We start from the raw sequence: 15,140 nt of genomic DNA on the forward strand, positions 1-15,140 counted from the left end.
TTCTGCAGTAATTCGATGTAAGCCCCCTGGAAAAGAATATGTGTTACCATGGATACTGCAGAAAGCTGACTTACAGTTGTTTAAACCGCCCCTGTGTAATGAAATGCTCATGTAGCAGCACTCACTTCCACGGGTAGTTCTCTGTTGTCCTGGAATGCTCGTGTGGATTCTGAGAGGCCCAGAGCTGGCAGGTCTTCCCCGATTCTGTCTCGGAGATGGTTCCCCTGTAGCCACTGCCATCCCCGGTGGCACAGGTCAACTCCTCCAAGATTGTGGGAGGTTCAGTGGCTAAAGGTCAGGGGTCAAAGAGTGAAGTGTCAGAAGATTTGTACCACGGATATAACCGTGGATCGACCAGTTCGTATTCTTATCATTGAAAGTATGTGTTCCCCTCTGTTAAACCCGAAACATGGAGTGTTCTAAGCCTATAGCTGAAATACAAAACCGGAACGGTCCGTTTATTCACCATAGCAGAATGTGTATAAAAGGCATTTATTTTTCCTCAAATTATATGGATGAATATGTTTATTTATTTATTTGCTTGTTTGTATGTTTGCTTTATTTTATCTACCAGCTTCCACTGAAGAATAGTTCAGATAAATACAATTTTGGGAAAGCTCCCATTCTTCTATTGGTGGGGCAAAGCTGTGATGCCTTTTCAGGAGCTCTGAACTGTGCTGAGTGGTGTCCAGGAAGGAAAAGGCCTTGGCTGACTATGGTGGCAATGAACTCCTAGCCCTGTGCTCATCAGGGAAGACTACCTGGGACAGGCTCATTTCCACAGGTCGGCAACTTGCAGTACTCCCATCGAGTGCCGGGGTCCGTCGTGTAGCACCAAGGCATTCTCTCATTGTCAGGATTTCTGCAGTAATTCGATGTAAGCCCCCTGGAAAAGAATATGTGTTACCATGGATACTGTAGAAAGCTGACTTACAGTTGTTTAAACCGCCCCTGTGTAATGAAATGCTCATGTAGCAGCACTCACTTCCACGGGTAGTTCTCTGGTGTCCTGGAATGCTCGTGTGGATTCTGAGAGGCCCAGAGCTGGCAGGTCTTCCCCGATTCTGTCTCGGAGATGGTTCCCCTGTAGCCACTGCCATCCCCGGTGGCACAGGTCAACTCCTCCAAGATTGTGGGAGCTTCAGTGGCTAAAGGTCAGGGGTCAAAGAGTGAAGTGTCAGAAGATTTGTACCACGGATATAACCGTGGATCGACCAGTCCATATTCTTATCATTGAAAGTATGTGTTCCCCTCTGTTAAACCCGAAACATGGAGTGTTCTAAACCTACAGCTGAAATACAAAACCGGAAAGGTCCGTTTATTCACCATAGCAGAATGTGTATAAAAGGCATTTATTTTTCCTCAAATTATCTGGGTGAATATGTTTATTTACTTAATTGCTTGTTTGTATGTTTGCTTTATTTTATCTACCAGCTTCCACTGAAGAATAGTTCAGATAAATACAATTTTGGGAAAGCTCCCATTCTTCTATTGGTGGGGCAAAGCTGTGATGCCTTTTCAGGAGCTCTGAACTGTGCTGAGTGGTGTCCATGAAGGAAAAAGCCTTGGCTGACTATGGTGGCAGTGAACTCCCAGCCCTGTGCCCGTCAGGGAAGACTACCTGGGACAGGCTCATTTCCACAGGTCGGCAACTTGCAGTACTCCCATCGAGTGCCGGGGTCCGTCGTGTAGCACCAAGCCATTCTCTCATTGTCAGGATTTCTGCAGTAATTCGATGTAAGCCCCCTGGAAAAGAATATGTGTTACCATGGATACTGTAGAAAGCTGACTTACAGTTGTTTAAACCACCCCTGTGTAAATAAATGTTCATGTAGCAGCACTCACTTCCACGGGTAGTTCTCTGGCGTCCTGGAATGCTTGTGGGGATTCTGAGAGGCCCAGAGCTGGCAGGTCTTCCAGGATTCTGTCTCGGAGATGGTTCCCCTGTAGGCACTGCCATCCCCGGTGGCACAGGTCAACTCCTCCAAGATCGTGGGAGCTTCAGAGGCTAAAGGTCAGGGGTCAAAGAGTGAAGTGTCAGAAGATTTGTACCACGGATATAACCGTGGATCGACCAGTCCATATTCTTATCATTGAAAGTATGTGTTCCCCTCTGTCAAACCCGAAACAGGGAGTGTTCTAAGCCTATAGCTGAAATACAAAACCGGAAAGGTCCGTTTATTCACCATAGCAGAATGTGTATAAAAGGCATTTATTTTTCCTCAAATTATATGGATGAATATGTTTATTTACTTAATTGCTTGTTTGTATGTTTGCTTTATTTTATCTACCAGCTTCCACTGAAGAATAGTTCAGATAAATACAATTTTGGGAAAGCTCCCATTCTTCTATTGGTGGGGCAAAGCTGTGATGCCTTTTCAGGAGCTCTGAACTGTGCTGAGTGGTGTCCATGAAGGAAAAGGCCTTGGCTGACTATGGTGGCAGTGAACTCCCAGCCCTGTGCTCGTCAGGGAAGACTACCTGGGACAGGCTCATTTCCACAGGTCGGCAACTTGCAGTACTCCCATCGAGTGCCGGGATCCGTCGTGTAGCACCAAGCCATTCTCTCATTGTCAGGATTTCTGCAGTAATTCGATGTAAGCCCCCTGGAAAAGAATATGTGTTACCATGGATACTGTAGAAAGCTGACTTACAGTTGTTTAAACCACCCCTGTGTAAATAAATGTTCATGTAGCAGCACTCACTTCCACGGGTAGTTCTCTGGCGTCCTGGAATGCTTGTGGGGATTCTGAGAGGCCCAGAGCTGGCAGGTCTTCCTTGATTCTGTCTCGGAGATGGTTCCCCTGTAGGCACTGCCATCCTCGGTGGCACAGGTCAACTCCTCCAAGATCGTGGGAGCTTCAGAGGCTAAAGGTCAGGGGTCAAAGAGTGAAGTGTCAGAAGATTTGTACCACGGATATAACCGCGGATCGACCAGTCCATATTCTTATCATTGAAAGTATGTGTTCCCCTCTGTTAAACCCGAAACATGGAGTGTTCTAAACCTATAGGTGAAATACAAAACCGGAAAGGTCCGTTTATTCACCATAGCAGAATGTGTATAAAAGGCATTTATTTTTCCTCAAATTATATGGATGAATATGTTTATTTACTTAATTGCTTGTTTGTATGTTTGCTTTATTTTATCTACCAGCTTCCACTGAAGAATAGTTCAGATAAATACAATTTTGGGAAAGCTCCCATTCTTCTATTGGTGGGGCAAAGCTGTGATGCCTTTTCAGGAGCTCTGAACTGTGCTGAGTGGTGTCCATGAAGGAAAAGGCCTTGGCTGACTATGGTGGCAGTGAACTCCCAGCCCTGTGCTCGTCAGGGAAGACTACCTGGGACAGGCTCATTTCCACAGGTCGGTAACTTGCAGTACTCCCATCGAGTGCCGGGGTCCGTCGTGTAGCACCAAGCCATTCTCTCATTGTCAGGATTTCTGCAGTAATTCGATGTAAGCCCCCTGGAAAAGAATATGTGTTACCATGGATACTGTAGAAAGCTGACTTACAGTTGTTTAAACCACCCCTGTGTAAATAAATGTTCATGTGGCAGCACTCACTTCCACGGGTAATTCTCTGGAGTCCTGGAATGCTCGTGTGGATTCTGAGAGGCCCAGAGCTGGCAGGTCTTCCCCGATTCTGTCTCGGAGATGGTTCCCCTGTAGGCACTGCCATCCCCGGTGGCACAGGTCAACTCCTCCAAGATCGTGGGAGCTTCAGAGGCTAAAGGTCAGGGGTCAAAGAGTGAAGTGTCAGACGATTTGTACCACGGATATAACCGTGGATCGAACAGTCCATATTGTCAGCATTGAAAGTATGTGCTCCCCTCTGTTAAACCCGAAACATGCAATGTTCTAAGCCTATAGCTGAAATACAAAACCGGAAAGGTCTGTTTATTCCCCATAGCAGAATGTGTATAAAAGGCATTTATTTTTCCTCAAATTATATGGATGAATATGTTTATTTATTTATTTGCTTGTTTGTCTGTTTACTTTATTTTATCTACCAGCATCCACTGAAGAATAGTTAAGATAAATACTATTTTGGGAAAGCTCCCATTCTTCTATTGGTGGGGCAAAGCTGTGATGCCTATTCTGTAGCTCTGAACTGTGCTGAGTGGTGTCCATGAAGGAAAAGGCCTTGGCTGACTATGGTGGCAATGACCTCCCAGCCCTGTGCTCATCAGGGAAGACTACCTGGGACAGGCTCATTTCCACAGGTCGGCAACCTGCAGTACTCCCATCGAGTACCGGGGTCCGTCGTGTAGCACCAAGGCATTCTCTCATTGTCAGGATTTCTGCAGTAATTCGATGTAAGCCCCCTGGAAAAGAATATGTGTTAGCATGGATACTGTAGAAAGCTGACTTACAGTTGTTTAAACCGCCCCTGTGTAATGAAATGCTCATGTAGCAGCACTCACTTCCACGGGTAGTTTTCTGGCGTCCTGGAATGCTTGTGGGGATTCTGAGAGGCCCAGAGCTGGCAGGTCTTCCCCGATTCTGTCTCGGAGATGGTTCCCCTGTAGGCACTGCCATCCCCGGTGGCACAGGTCAACTCCTCCAAGATCGTGGGAGGTTCAGAGGCTAAAGGTCAGGGGTAGAAGAGTGAAGTGTCAGAAGATTTGTACCACGGATATAACCGTGGATCGAACAGTCCATATTGTCAGCATTGAAAGTATTTGCTCCCCTCTGTTAAACCCGAAACATGCAGTGTTCTAAGCCTATAGCTGAAATACAAAACCGGAAAGGTCTGTTTATTCCCCATAGCAGAATGTGTATAAAAGGCATTTATTTTTCCTCTAATTATATGGATGAATATGTTTATTTATTTATTTGCTTGTTTGTCTGTTTACTTTATTTCATCTACCAGCATCCACTGAAGAATAGTTAAGATAAATACAATTTTGGGAAAGCTCCCATTCTTCTATTGGTGGGGCAAAGCTGTGATGCCTTTTCAGGAGCTCTGAACTGTGCTGAGTGGTGTCCATGAAGGAAAAGGCCTTGGCTGACTACGGTGGCAATTAACTCCTAGCCCTGTGCTCATCAGGGAAGACTACCTGGGACAGGCTCATTTCCACAGGTCGGCAACTTGCAGTACTCCCATCGAGTGCCGGGGTCCGTCGTGTAGCACCAAGGCATTCTCTCATTGTCAGGATTTCTGCAGTAATTCGATGTAAGCCCCCTGGAAAAGAATATGTGTTACCATGGATACTGTAGAAAGCTGACTTACAGTTGTTTAACCCGCCCCTGTGTAATGAAATGCTCATGTAGCAGCACTCACTTCCACGGGTAGTTCTCTGGTGTCCTGGAATGCTCGTGTGGATTCTGAGAGGCCCAGAGCTGGCAGGTCTTCCCCGATTCTGTCTCGGAGATGGTTCCCCTGTAGCCACTGCCATCCCCGGTGGCACAGGTCAACTCCTCCAAGATTGTGGGAGCTTCAGAGGCTAAAGGTCAGGGGTCAAAGAGTGAAGTGTCAGAAGATTTGTACCACGGATATAACCGTGGATCGACCAGTCCATATTCTTATCATTGAAAGTATGTGTTCCCCTCTGTTAAACCCGAAACATGGAGTGTTCTAAACCTATAGCTGAAATACAAAACCGGAAAGGTCCGTTTATTCACCATAGCAGAATGTGTATAAAAGGCATTTATTTTTCCTCAAATTATATGGATGAATATGTTTATTTACTTATTTGCTTGTTTGTATGTTTGCTTTATTTTATCTACCAGCTTCCACTGAAGAATAGTTCAGATAAATACAATTTTGGTAAAGCTCCCATTCTTCTATTGGTGGGGCAAAGCTGTGATGCCTTTTCTGGAGCTCTGAACTGTGCTGAGTGGTGTCCATGAAGGAAAAGGCCTTGGCTGACTATGGTGGCAGTGAACTCCCAGCCCTGTGCTCGTCAGGGAAGACTACCTGGGACAGGCTCATTTCCACAGGTCGGTAACTTGCAGTACTCCCATCGAGTGCCGGGGTCCGTCGTGTAGCACCAAGCCATTCTCTCATTGTCAGGATTTCTGCAGTAATTCGATGTAAGCCCCCTGGAAAAGAATATGTGTTACCATGGATACTGTAGAAAGCTGACTTACAGTTGTTTAAACCACCCCTGTGTAAATAAATGTTCATGTGGCAGCACTCACTTCCACGGGTAATTCTCTGGAGTCCTGGAATGCTCGTGTGGATTCTGAGAGGCCCAGAGCTGGCAGGTCTTGCCCGATTCTGTCTCGGAGATGGTTCCCCTGTAGGCACTGCCATCCCCGGTGGCACAGGTCAACTCCTCCAAGATTGTGGGAGCTTCAGAGGCTAAAGGTCAGGGGTCAAAGAGTGAAATGTCAGAAGATTTGTACCACGGATATAACCGTGGATCGACCAGTCCCTATTCTTATCATTGAGAGTATGTGTTCCCCTCTGTTAAACCCGAAACATGGAGTGTTCTAAACCTATAGCTGAAATACAAAACCGGAAAGGTCCGTTTATTCACCACAGCAGAATGTGTATAAAAGGCATTTATTTTTCCTCAAATTATATGGATGAATATGTTTATTTATTTATTTGCTTGTTTGTCTGTTTACTTTATTTTATCTACCAGCTTCCACTGAAGAATAGTTAAGATAAATCCTATTTTGGGAAAGCTCCCATTCTTCTATTGGTGGGGCAAATCTGTGATGCCTATTCTGGGGCTCTGAACTGTGCTGAGTGGTGTCCATGGAGGAAAAGGCCTTGGCTGACTATGGTGGCAGTGAACTCCCAGCCCTGTGCTCGTCAGGGAAGACTACCTGGGACAGGCTCATTTCCACAGGTCGGCAACTTGCAGTACTCCCATCGAGTGCCGGGGTCCGTCGTGTAGCACCAAGCCATTCTCTCATTGTCAGGATTTCTGCAGTAATTCGATGTAAGCCCCCTGGAAAAGAATATGTGTTACCATGGATACTGTAGAAAGCTGACTTACAGTTGTTTAAACCACCCCTGTGTAAATAAATGTTCATGTGGCAGCACTCACTTCCACGGGTAATTCTCTGGAGTCCTGGAATGCTCGTGTGGATTCTGAGAGGCCCAGAGCTGGCAGGTCTTCCCCGATTCTGTCTCGGAGATGGTTCCCCTGTAGGCACTGCCATCCCCGGTGGCACAGGTCAACTCCTCCAAGATCGTGGGAGGTTCAGAGGCTAAAGGTCAGGGGTCAAAGAGTGAAGTGTCAGAAGATTTGTAACATGGATATAACCGTGGATCAACCAGTCCATATTCTAAGCATTGAAAGTATGTGCTCCCCTCTGTTAAACCCGAAACATGCAGTGTTCTAAGCGTATAGCTGAAATACAAAACCGGAATGGTCCGTTTATTCACCATAGCAGAATGTGTATAAAAGGCATTTATTTTTCCTCAAATTATATGGATGAATATGTTTATTTATTTATTTGCTTGTTTGTATGTTTGCTTTATTTTATCTACCAGCTTCCACTGAAGAATAGTTCAGATAAATACAATTTTGGGAAAGCTTCCATTCTTCTATTGGTGGGGCAAAGCTGTGATGCCTTTTCAGGAGCTCTGAACTGTGCTGAGTGGTGTCCATGAAGGAAAAGGCCTTGGCTGACTATGGTGGCAGTGAACTCCCAGCCCTGTGCTCGTCAGGGAAGACTACCTGGGACAGGCTCATTTCCACAGGTCGGCAACTTGCAGTACTCCCATCGAGTGCCGGGATCCGTCGTGTAGCACCAAGCCATTCTCTCATTGTCAGGATTTCTGCAGTAATTCGATGTAAGCCCCCTGGAAAAGAATATGTGTTACCATGGATACTGTAGAAAGCTGACTTACAGTTGTTTAAACCACCCCTGTGTAAATAAATGTTCATGTAGCAGCACTCACTTCCACGGGTAGTTCTCTGGCGTCCTGGAATGCTTGTGGGGATTCTGAGAGGCCCAGAGCTGGCAGGTCTTCCTTGATTCTGTCTCGGAGATGGTTCCCCTGTAGGCACTGCCATCCTCGGTGGCACAGGTCAACTCCTCCAAGATCGTGGGAGCTTCAGAGGCTAAAGGTCAGGGGTCAAAGAGTGAAGTGTCAGAAGATTTGTACCACGGATATAACCGTGGATCGACCAGTCCATATTCTTATCATTGAAAGTATGTGTTCCCCTCTGTCAAACCCGAAACATGGAGTGTTCTAAGCCTATAGCTGAAATACAAAACCGGAAAGGTCCGTTTATTCACCATAGCAGAATGTGTATAAAAGGCATTTATTTTTCCTCAAATTATATGGATGAATATGTTTATTTATTTATTTGCTTGTTTGTATGTTTGCTTTATTTTATCTACCAGCTTCCACTGAAGAATAGTTCAGATAAATACAATTTTGGGAAAGCTCCCATTCTTCTATTGGTGGGGCAAAGCTGTGATGCCTTTTCAGGAGCTCTGAACTGTGCTGAGTGGTGTCCATGAAGGAAAAGGCCTTGGCTGACTACGGTGGCAATTAACTCCTAGCCCTGTGTTCATCAGGGAAGACTACCTGGGACAGGCTCATTTCCACAGGTCGGCAACTTGCAGTACTCCCATCGAGTGCCGGGGTCCGTCGTGTAGCACCAAGGCATTCTCTCATTGTCAGGATTTCTGCAGTAATTCGATGTAAGCCCCCTGGAAAAGAATATGTATTACCATGGATACTGTAGAAAGCTGACTTACAGTTGTTTAAACCGCCCCTGTGTAATGAAATGCTCATGTAGCAGCACTCACTTCCACGGGTAGTTCTCTGGTGTCCTGGAATGCTCGTGTGGATTCTGAGAGGCCCAGAGCTGGCAGGTCTTCCCCGATTCTGTCTCGGAGATGGTTCCCCTGTAGCCACTGCCATCCCCGGTGGCACAGGTCAACTCCTCCAAGATTGTGGGAGCTTCAGTGGCTAAAGGTCAGGGGTCAAAGAGTGAAGTGTCAGAAGATTTGTACCACGGATATAACCGCGGATCGACCAGTCCATATTCTTATCATTGAAAGTATGTGTTCCCCTCTGTCAAACCCGAAACATGGAGTGTTCTAAGCCTATAGCTGAAATACAAAACCGGAAAGGTCCGTTTATTCACCATAGCAGAATGTGTATAAAAGGCATTTATTTTTCCTCAAATTATATGGATGAATATGTTTATTTATTTATTTGCTTGTTTGTATGTTTGCTTTATTTTATCTACCAGCTTCCACTGAAGAATAGTTCAGATAAATACAATTTTGGGAAAGCTCCCATTCTTCTATTGGTGGGGCAAAGCTGTGATGCCTTTTCAGGAGCTCTGAACTGTGCTGAGTGGTGTCCATGAAGGAAAAGGCCTTGGCTGACTACGGTGGCAATTAACTCCTAGCCCTGTGTTCATCAGGGAAGACTACCTGGGACAGGCTCATTTCCACAGGTCGGCAACTTGCAGTACTCCCATCGAGTGCCGGGGTCCGTCGTGTAGCACCAAGGCATTCTCTCATTGTCAGGATTTCTGCAGTAATTCGATGTAAGCCCCCTGGAAAAGAATATGTATTACCATGGATACTGTAGAAAGCTGACTTACAGTTGTTTAAACCGCCCCTGTGTAATGAAATGCTCATGTAGCAGCACTCACTTCCACGGGTAGTTCTCTGGTGTCCTGGAATGCTCGTGTGGATTCTGAGAGGCCCAGAGCTGGCAGGTCTTCCCCGATTCTGTCTCGGAGATGGTTCCCCTGTAGCCACTGCCATCCCCGGTGGCACAGGTCAACTCCTCCAAGATTGTGGGAGCTTCAGTGGCTAAAGGTCAGGGGTCAAAGAGTGAAGTGTCAGAAGATTTGTACCACGGATATAACCGCGGATCGACCAGTCCATATTCTTATCATTGAAAGTATGTGTTCCCCTCTGTTAAACCCGAAACATGGAGTGTTCTAAACCTATAGGTGAAATACAAAACCGGAAAGGTCCGTTTATTCACCATAGCAGAATGTGTATAAAAGGCATTTATTTTTCCTCAAATTATATGGATGAATATGTTTATTTACTTAATTGCTTGTTTGTATGTTTGCTTTATTTTATCTACCAGCTTCCACTGAAGAATAGTTCAGATAAATACAATTTTAGGAAAGCTCCCATTCTTCTATTGGTGGGGCAAAGCTGTGATGCCTTTTCAGGAGCTCTGAACTGTGCTGAGTGGTGTCCATGAAGGAAAAGGCCTTGGCTGACTATGGTGGCAGTGAACTCCCAGCCCTGTGCTCGTCAGGGAAGACTACCTGGGACAGGCTCATTTCCACAGGTCGGTAACTTGCAGTACTCCCATCGAGTGCCGGGGTCCGTCGTGTAGCACCAAGCCATTCTCTCATTGTCAGGATTTCTGCAGTAATTCGATGTAAGCCCCCTGGAAAAGAATATGTGTTACCATGGATACTGTAGAAAGCTGACTTACAGTTGTTTAAACCGCCCCTGTGTAAATAAATGTTCATGTGGCAGCACTCACTTCCACGGGTAATTCTCTGGAGTCCTGGAATGCTCGTGTGGATTCTGAGAGGCCCAGAGCTGGCAGGTCTTCCCCGATTCTGTCTCGGAGATGGTTCCCCTGTAGGCACTGCCATCCCCGGTGGCACAGGTCAACTCCTCCAAGATCGTGGGAGGTTCAGAGGCTAAAGGTCAGGGGTCAAAGAGTGAAGTGTCAGACGATTTGTACCACGGATATAACCGTGGATCGAACAGTCCATATTGTCAGCATTGAAAGTATGTGCTCCCCTCTGTTAAACCCGAAACATGCAATGTTCTAAGCCTATAGCTGAAATACAAAACCGGAAAGGTCTGTTTATTCCCCATAGCAGAATGTGTATAAAAGGCATTTATTTTTCCTCAAATTATATGGATGAATATGTTTATTTATTTATTTGCTTGTTTGTCTGTTTACTTTATTTTATCTACCAGCATCCACTGAAGAATAGTTAAGATAAATACTATTTTGGGAAAGCTCCCATTCTTCTATTGGTGGGGTAAAGCTGTGATGCCTATTCTGTAGCTCTGAACTGTGCTGAGTGGTGTCCATGAAGGAAAAGGCCTTGGCTGACTATGGTGGCAATGACCTCCCAGCCCTGTGCTCATCAGGGAAGACTACCTGGGACAGGCTCATTTCCACAGGTCGGCAACCTGCAGTACTCCCATCGAGTACCGGGGTCCGTCGTGTAGCACCAAGGCATTCTCTCATTGTCAGGATTTCTGCAGTAATTCGATGTAAGCCCCCTGGAAAAGAATATGTGTTAGCATGGATACTGTAGAAAGCTGACTTACAGTTGTTTAAACCGCCCCTGTGTAATGAAATGCTCATGTAGCAGCACTCACTTCCACGGGTAGTTCTCTGGCGTCCTGGAATGCTTGTGGGGATTCTGAGAGGCCCAGAGCTGGCAGGTCTTCCCCGATTCTGTCTCGGAGATGGTTCCCCTGTAGGCACTGCCATCCCCGGTGGCACAGGTCAACTCCTCCAAGATTGTGGGAGCTTCAGAGGCTAAAGGTCAGGGGTCAAAGAGTGAAGTGTCAGAAGATTTGTACCACGGATATAACCGTGGATCGACCAGTCCATATTCTTATCATTGAAAGTATGTGTTCCCCTCTGTTAAACCCGAAACATGGAGTGTTCTAAACCTATAGCTGAAATACAAAACCGGAAAGGTCCGTTTATTCACCATAGCAGAATGTGTATAAAAGGCATTTATTTTTCCTCAAATTATATGGATGAATATGTTTATTTACTTATTTGCTTGTTTGTATGTTTGCTTTATTTTATCTACCAGCTTCCACTGAAGAATAGTTCAGATAAATACAATTTTGGTAAAGCTCCCATTCTTCTATTGGTGGGGCAAAGCTGTGATGCCTTTTCTGGAGCTCTGAACTGTGCTGAGTGGTGTCCATGAAGGAAAAGGCCTTGGCTGACTATGGTGGCAGTGAACTCCCAGCCCTGTGCTCGTCAGGGAAGACTACCTGGGACAGGCTCATTTCCACAGGTCGGTAACTTGCAGTACTCCCATCGAGTGCCGGGGTCCGTCGTGTAGCACCAAGCCATTCTCTCATTGTCAGGATTTCTGCAGTAATTCGATGTAAGCCCCCTGGAAAAGAATATGTGTTACCATGGATACTGTAGAAAGCTGACTTACAGTTGTTTAAACCACCCCTGTGTAAATAAATGTTCATGTGGCAGCACTCACTTCCACGGGTAATTCTCTGGAGTCCTGGAATGCTCGTGTGGATTCTGAGAGGCCCAGAGCTGGCAGGTCTTGCCCGATTCTGTCTCGGAGATGGTTCCCCTGTAGGCACTGCCATCCCCGGTGGCACAGGTCAACTCCTCCAAGATTGTGGGAGCTTCAGAGGCTAAAGGTCAGGGGTCAAAGAGGGAAATGTCAGAAGATTTGTACCACGGATATAACCGTGGATCGACCAGTCCCTATTCTTATCATTGAGAGTATGTGTTCCCCTCTGTTAAACCCGAAACATGGAGTGTTCTAAACCTATAGCTGAAATACAAAACCGGAAAGGTCCGTTTATTCACCACAGCAGAATGTGTATAAAAGGCATTTATTTTTCCTCAAATTATATGGATGAATATGTTTATTTATTTATTTGCTTGTTTGTCTGTTTACTTTATTTTATCTACCAGCTTCCACTGAAGAATAGTTCAGATAAATCCTATTTTGGGAAAGCTCCCATTCTTCTATTGGTGGGGCAAATCTGTGATGCCTATTCTGGGGCCCTGAACTGTGCTGAGTGGTGTCCATGGAGGAAAAGGCCTTGGCTGACTATGGTGGCAGTGAACTCCCAGCCCTGTGCTCGTCAGGGAAGACTACCTGGGACAGGCTCATTTCCACAGGTCGGCAACTTGCAGTACTCCCATCGAGTGCCGGGGTCCGTCGTGTAGCACCAAGCCATTCTCTCATTGTCAGGATTTCTGCAGTAATTCGATGTAAGCCCCCTGGAAAAGAATATGTGTTACCATGGATACTGTAGAAAGCTGACTTACAGTTGTTTAAACCACCCCTGTGTAAATAAATGTTCATGTGGCAGCACTCACTTCCACGGGTAATTCTCTGGAGTCCTGGAATGCTCGTGTGGATTCTGAGAGGCCCAGAGCTGGCAGGTCTTCCCCGATTCTGTCTCGGAGATGGTTCCCCTGTAGGCACTGCCATCCCCGGTGGCACAGATCAACTCCTCCAAGATCGTGGGAGGTTCAGAGGCTAAAGGTCAGGGGTCAAAGAGTGAAGTGTCAGAAGATTTGCACCATGGATATAACCGTGGATCAACCAGTCCATATTCTAAGCATTGAAAGTATGTGCTCCCCTCTGTTAAACCCGAAACATGCAGTGTTCTAAGCGTATAGCTGAAATACAAAACCGGAATGGTCCGTTTATTCACCATAGCAGAATGTGTATAAAAGGCATTTATTTTTCGTCAAATTATCTGCATGAAGATGTTTTTTATTTATTTGCTTGTTTGTATCTTTGCTTTATTTTATCTACCAGCTTCCACTGAAGAATAGTTAAGATAAATACTATTTTGGGAAAGCTCCCATTCTTCAATTGGTGGGGCAAAGCTGTGATGCCTATTCTGGAGCTCTGAACTGTGCTGAGTGGTGTCCATGAAGGAAAAGGCCTTGGCTGACTATGGTGGCAGTGAACTCCCAGCCCTTTGCTCGTCAGGGAAGACTACCTGGGACAGACTCATTTCCACAGGTTGGCAACTGGCAGTACTCCCATCGAGTGCCGGGGTCCGTCGTGTAGCACCAAGCCATTCTCTCATTGTCAGGATTTCTGCAGTAATTCGATGTAAGCCCCCTGGAAGAGAATATGTGTTACCATGAATACTGTAGAAAGCTGACTTACAGTTGTTTAAACCGCCCCTGTGTAAATAAATGTTCATGTGGCAGCACTCACTTCCACGGGTAATTCTCTGGAGTCCTGGAATGCTCGTGTGGATTCTGAGAGGCCCAGAGCTGGCAGGTCTTCCCCGATTCTGTCTCGGAGATGGTTCCCCTGTAGGCACTGCCATCCCCGGTGGCACAGGTCAACTCCTCCAAGATCGTGGGAGGTTCAGACGCTGAAGGTCAGGGGTCAAAGAGTGAAGTGTCAGACGATTTGTACCACGGATATAACCGTGGATTGAACAGTCCATATTCTTAGCATTGAAAGTATGTGCTCCCCTCTGTTAAACCCGAAACATGCAGTGTTCTAAGCCTATAGCTGAAATACAAAACCGGAAAGGTCCGTTTATTCACCAAATCAGAATATGTATAAAAGGCATTTATTTTTCCTCAAATGATATGGATGAATATGTTTATTTATTTATTTGCTTGTTTGTATGTTTGCTTTATTTTATCTACCAGCTTCCACTGAAGAATAGTTAAGATAAATACAATTTTGGGAAAGCTCCCATTCTTCTATTGGTGGAGCAAAGCTGTGATGCCTATTCTGGAGCTCTGAACTGTGCTGAGTGGTGTCCATGAAGGAAAAGGCCTTGGCTGACTATGGTGGCAGTGAACTCCCAGCCCTGTGCTCATCAGGGAAGACTACCTGGGATTGGCTCATTTCCACAGGTTGGCAACTTGCAGTACTCCCATCGAGTGCCGGGGTCCGTCGTGTAGCACCAAGGCATTCTCTCATTGTCAGGATTTCTGCAGTAATTCGATGTAAGCCCCCTGGAAAAGAATATGTGTTACCATGGATACTGTAGAAAGCTGACTTACAGTTGTTTAAACCGCCCCTGTGTAATGAAATGCTCATGTGGCAGCACTCACTTCCACGGGTAGTTCTCTGGCGTCCTGGAATGCTCGTGTGGATTCTGAGAGGCCCAGAGCTGGCAGGTCTTCCCCGATTCTGTCTCGGAGATGGTTCCCCTGTAGGCACTGCCATCCCCGGTGGCACAGGTCAACTCCTCCAAGATCGTGGGAGGTTCAGAGGCTAAAGGTCAGGGGTCAAAGAGTGAAGTGTCAGAAGATTTGTACCATGGATATAAACGTGGATCGACCAGTCCATATTCTTAGCATTGACAGTATGTGCTCCCCTCTGTTAAACTCGAAACATGCAATGTTCTAAGCCTATAGCTGAAATACAAAACCAGAAAGGTCCTTTTATTCACCAAAGCAGAATGTGTATAAAAGGCATTTATTTTTCCTCAAATTATATGGATGAAT

The 15,140-nt window shown here is 45.9% G+C and overlaps 2 protein-coding genes across 2 annotated transcripts in view; both read right to left on the minus strand.

Moving 5' to 3' along the window:
* Positions 1–121: 121 nt before the first annotated feature.
* Positions 122–3,423, minus strand: LOC133128245 (plasminogen-like). The gene is made up of 8 exons (XM_061241624.1): positions 3,342–3,423; positions 2,706–2,868; positions 2,482–2,606; positions 1,846–1,999; positions 1,622–1,746; positions 986–1,139; positions 762–886; positions 122–288 (listed from the first exon to the last, which is right to left on the minus strand). Exons 1-8 carry the CDS (start codon positions 3,421–3,423, stop codon positions 122–124), a joined length of 1,095 nt encoding a protein of 364 aa, XP_061097608.1.
* A 138-nt stretch (positions 3,424–3,561) lies between these two features.
* The window catches only part of LOC133128246 (apolipoprotein(a)-like), a 42,220-nt gene continuing 30,641 nt past the window's right edge, over positions 3,562–15,140 (minus strand). Inside the window, exons 24-46 of the mRNA XM_061241625.1 lie at positions 14,745–14,907; positions 14,521–14,645; positions 13,885–14,047; positions 13,661–13,785; positions 12,166–12,328; positions 11,942–12,066; positions 11,306–11,459; positions 11,082–11,206; positions 10,446–10,608; positions 10,219–10,346; positions 9,586–9,739; positions 9,362–9,486; positions 8,726–8,888; positions 8,502–8,626; positions 7,866–8,019; positions 7,642–7,766; positions 7,006–7,168; positions 6,782–6,906; positions 6,146–6,308; positions 5,922–6,046; positions 5,286–5,439; positions 5,062–5,186; positions 3,562–3,728 (exon numbers count right to left, since the gene is read on the minus strand). Of these exons, the coding sequence (XP_061097609.1) occupies positions 3,562–3,728; positions 5,062–5,186; positions 5,286–5,439; positions 5,922–6,046; positions 6,146–6,308; positions 6,782–6,906; positions 7,006–7,168; positions 7,642–7,766; positions 7,866–8,019; positions 8,502–8,626; positions 8,726–8,888; positions 9,362–9,486; positions 9,586–9,739; positions 10,219–10,346; positions 10,446–10,608; positions 11,082–11,206; positions 11,306–11,459; positions 11,942–12,066; positions 12,166–12,328; positions 13,661–13,785; positions 13,885–14,047; positions 14,521–14,645; positions 14,745–14,907 (3,302 nt within the window). The remainder of the gene's footprint in view (positions 3,729–5,061; positions 5,187–5,285; positions 5,440–5,921; positions 6,047–6,145; positions 6,309–6,781; positions 6,907–7,005; positions 7,169–7,641; positions 7,767–7,865; positions 8,020–8,501; positions 8,627–8,725; positions 8,889–9,361; positions 9,487–9,585; positions 9,740–10,218; positions 10,347–10,445; positions 10,609–11,081; positions 11,207–11,305; positions 11,460–11,941; positions 12,067–12,165; positions 12,329–13,660; positions 13,786–13,884; positions 14,048–14,520; positions 14,646–14,744; positions 14,908–15,140) is intronic.

Source organism: Conger conger, chromosome 5, assembly GCF_963514075.1.
Source record: "Conger conger chromosome 5, fConCon1.1, whole genome shotgun sequence".
NCBI lineage: Eukaryota > Metazoa > Chordata > Actinopteri > Anguilliformes > Congridae > Conger > Conger conger.